Source organism: Eucalyptus grandis, chromosome 10, assembly GCF_016545825.1.
Source record: "Eucalyptus grandis isolate ANBG69807.140 chromosome 10, ASM1654582v1, whole genome shotgun sequence".
NCBI classification, from domain to species: Eukaryota; Viridiplantae; Streptophyta; class Magnoliopsida; order Myrtales; family Myrtaceae; genus Eucalyptus; species Eucalyptus grandis.
In genome coordinates, this window is record NC_052621.1 from 16,419,723 (window position 1) to 16,423,811 (window position 4,089).

Sequence of the window (4,089 nt, forward strand, 5' to 3'; positions counted from 1 at the left end):
TAACTAAATAACTAAATAAAATATATAGACTTTTCTCTTCACCTCATATTGATGAATTGTCTCAATTGGAAGATCTCCTATATAGATAATAGACATTTCAATTGGCTGAGCTTTAGTTACAAAGCAAAGCTATCTACCGAACGGTTCGTAGGATTTGGATATTCTCGACCAAGAGGCTGCTAATGTGTACCGTCCAAGCTAATATTTCAAGCTTGCAGCAGTACCGTCCAAACGCTAGCTGGTTTTTGGACCGGCCCGTTCCAACCCTTTGAATGGATCAAACGTAAAGACTTGCCAGCACAAATGGCTTTCTAAGTGGAATTTTCGTGACTTCGGATGTGGAACGAGTCGCGATATTCGCTCCTTGAAAGATGACAAAAGTTGAAAATGGAAGGACGACGGCTTGGTGGTGGTCCCTCGAGGGAGAGCATTATTGCATGGGACCCGGCGGTCGTACTACTGACCTGACCTTTCCAGGCAATTAAACCTTCCACGAAAAGCGCACCGGGAAGGGTACAAATCCCGTCCGCTAATTTTCTTGTGATAGGCGAGGGCCCTATCCCCTTGCAGATATCTTAGCGACGACTTTGGTCTTCCACTAATCTCGTGACTAGTGCTGGCCTTCGCTTACGCGCTCTTTCCTAATTCCCCACGGTCAAAACTTGTTCATCTCCGAGGCCCCGCTCTCCTTGTGAACTTCTTTTAATCGATTCAACTGCCACCCTCTCTGTCGTCGAGCAGCGAGATGAAGAACATGAAACCACCACTTCTATTATTCATCTTCATCTCCGTCTCGCTCGAAGCACTCTGGGTCTCAGTCACTGGCGACAACGTTGGCGCTTACCAACCGACCGATGATATAGCCGTCGACTGCGGCTCCTCCACCAGCTCCACTGTGGAGAACCGGAATTGGGTTGGAGACGCCGCCGACCGTTCGGACTACTCTCCAATTGAGAAAACTCACTCCTCTACCGCAGCAGAGGCAAGCAGTTCATCTCCCAGCATCCCTGGCGCCGTCCCATACCTCACGGCTCGCCTCTCCCGCTCCGAGTTCGCCTACACCTTCCACGTCACCGCAGGGCCCAAATTCGTTCGCCTACACTTCTTCCCTTTGGATTACCTCAACTTCAGCCGTGTTGATTCCTTCTTCTCAGTCGAGGCCGCTGGCTACACCCTGCTCCGCAACTTCAGCGCTTCGCTGTTCTCCGATAAAACCAGCTCCCCAAGCTTCCATAAAGAGTTTTGCTTAAGTGTCGGAGAGGACCAGAAATTGAACATAACGTTCACTCCCACTCCTGGTAATTCAGACGCGTATGCTTTCGTGAATGGAATCGAAGTCGTTTCCATGCCCGAAAGTCTCTACTACAACGCCGTCGTCGACTCAACCGAGGGAATCAAGTTGGCAGGTCAGCAGGCGCCATTCACCTGGGATACCACTGATGCTCTCGAAGCGGTGAAGCGCTTGAACGTGGGAGGAAAGTTTGTCAGTCCAGCTGATGACACGGGAATGTACAGGACCTGGGAAGCAGATGACGAGTACGTGACTTCCTCGTACATCGGAGTTTTGCCAGTTAACACAAGTATCCAACTCAATTACGGTGAGCAAGTGCCAAATTACACGGCTCCAGATCCCGTATACACTACTGCAAGGACCATGGGAATGAACAAAACAATCAATCTGAGCTACAACCTCACGTGGTCCGTCGAGGTGGACACGAACTTCTATTACTTGGTCCGGTTACACTTTTGCGAATTCCAGATAGAGATAAATAAACCCTATGATAGGGTTTTCGAGATTTTTATAGATTCACAACTGGTCGAGGATCGTGCGGATGTCATTAGTTGGAGCGAGAAGGGCGTGCCCGTCTATAGAGATTTTGCAGTATACATGCATGGAGGCCGAAAGAAGAGAACCAACCTCTCCGTCGCGTTGGGCGCGCTTCCAGATGGTTCTACTCTTTACTCTGATGCCATCTTGAATGGCCTCGAGATATTCAAGATCAACAATCCTGACGAGAATCTCGCAGGCCTGAACCCGGATTCGGATCCGGTCCCGAATAAACTGCCGGGACCTCCACAGGCAAGCAAGGCACCGTCGAGCCTCAGCAAAGCAGTAAAAATTGCCATCGTTGCCGGTGGAACTTCGGGCTTCACCATACTCTCTCTCCTGGCTTTCTTCCTTTACCGGCGACGAAACAGAGCGAAGGATTCGACCACGAGCGACGGTACCTCACGGTGGGGCCCGTTCTCCTACGCGACGACCAAGTCAACGAAGACCCAGGGTTCGTCCCTGCCGTCGGATCGGTGCCGCCACTTCTCGCTAACGGAGATTAGAGCGGCCACGAACAACTTCGATGAGGTTTTTATTATCGGCGTGGGCGGGTTCGGCAACGTGTACAAGGGCTATGTCGATGGGGGCGCCACCCAAGTGGCGATCAAGCGGTTGAACGCGGGGTCGCAGCAGGGTCACCACGAGTTCATGACCGAAATCGAGATGCTCTCGGAGCTCCGGCACCTGCACCTGGTCTCCCTGATTGGGTTCTGCAACGACGCGGGAGAGATGATCCTGGTGTACGACTACATGGCGCGCGGGACTGTCCGTGACCATCTCTACAACACCGACAATCCCCCCCTTCCCTGGAAGCAGCGGCTCCAGATCTGCACGGGAGCCGCGCGTGGGCTGCACTACCTCCACACTGGTGCCAAGCAGACCATCATACACCGCGACATGAAGACCACCAACATCCTGCTCGACGAGAAGTGGGTTGCCAAGGTGTCCGACTTCGGGCTCTCGAAGGTCGGGCCGACGTCGGTGTCCAAGGCCCACGTCAGCACCGTCGTGAAGGGCACCTTCGGGTACCTGGATCCAGAGTACTACAGGCGCCAGCAGCTGACTGACAAGTCCGACGTGTACTCCTTCGGGGTGGTGCTATTCGAGGTGCTGTGTGCAAGGCCTGCCGTGAACCGGACGGCTCAGAAAAAGCAGATCAGCCTGGCCGCCTGGGCCCAGAGCTGCTGTAAGAGCGGGAGCATCGACAAGATCGTGGACCCACACCTGAAGGGGGCGATCGCCCCCGAGTGCCTCAATAAGTTCTGCGAGATCGCCATGAGCTGCTTGCAGGACGAGGGAACCAAGCGGCCATCCATGAATGACGTCGTGTGGGGCCTCGAATTTGCACTGCAGTTACAGGTGAGCTCGGAGCAGAGGGTGGTAGACCATGTGGTTGCGTCCATGCACCATGGCGATGGCGATGCCAGTGACGATGACACGGCTCCAATTGGAGGCAACCTAATGGGCCGCAGCGATGAGGTGTTCAGCACTAGCAACAGTGGCGGTGGGAAGAGCCTTGGGGCAGCTGTGACAACGACCAGTAGCGATGGCGTTTATGATGAGAGTACGACTAGTTACGATTCGGATAAGTTGCTCTCTGGGGCTGTCTTCTCTGAGATTCTGAATCCCAATGGTCGTTGAGAGAAGGGCGTTCAGGTTCATCTGTTCCTGCATATCTCTGGAATTTGGATATGGCATGGTTTTGCTACAAAATATCGAGCATGAAATAGTGCTTATTCTTTTTCTGCTTTGGGACAATAATTGTAACTTGTAAAATGCCTCCACAGGCATAAGTTTTGTGTATTTTCCTATGAAAAATAAAATAAAAAAAATGTAGTCATTAGGAATGTACTCAAATTCTAATCGATGTTAGATAGTCTCATAGTTTTTGCTGATAATTGAGGAATATCAAGTGATTCCCAGATTAGAAGTCCTGTAATCCGGCTTCAGGCTTGCAGCAAGAATAGTCAACCTGCGAGGGTTCGCTATTCTAGGAGTTGCTCCACGACAGCCTATCGACTGAGGGATCTTCCCACTTCACGAAAGCCCTGTGCTAGTGTTGATTTATTTCATCGCCAAATTAAGCATGTCTTAATTAAGAATCGGGAAAAAGAGTTGGTTGTGGCAACTAGGTTTTTTTCGGATGAAGATGAAGATGAAGATGAAGACGTAGACGAACAAGATGAAGACGAGAAGATGAAGCAGAAGAGAAGGTAAGTTGGTTAGTTAATTAGTTGTCTTCTACAAACCCCAAACCC

General features: G+C 51.2%; 1 protein-coding gene across 1 annotated transcript; it reads left to right on the top strand.

Moving 5' to 3' along the window:
* Positions 1-532: 532 nt before the first annotated feature.
* Positions 533-3,755, top strand: LOC104422033 (receptor-like protein kinase FERONIA). Its single transcript, XM_010034247.3, has one exon. The coding sequence runs from the start codon at positions 746-748 to the stop codon at positions 3,470-3,472; it is 2,727 nt and encodes a 908-aa protein (XP_010032549.2). The 5' UTR covers positions 533-745; the 3' UTR covers positions 3,473-3,755.
* The last annotated feature ends 334 nt before the right edge of the window (positions 3,756-4,089 follow it).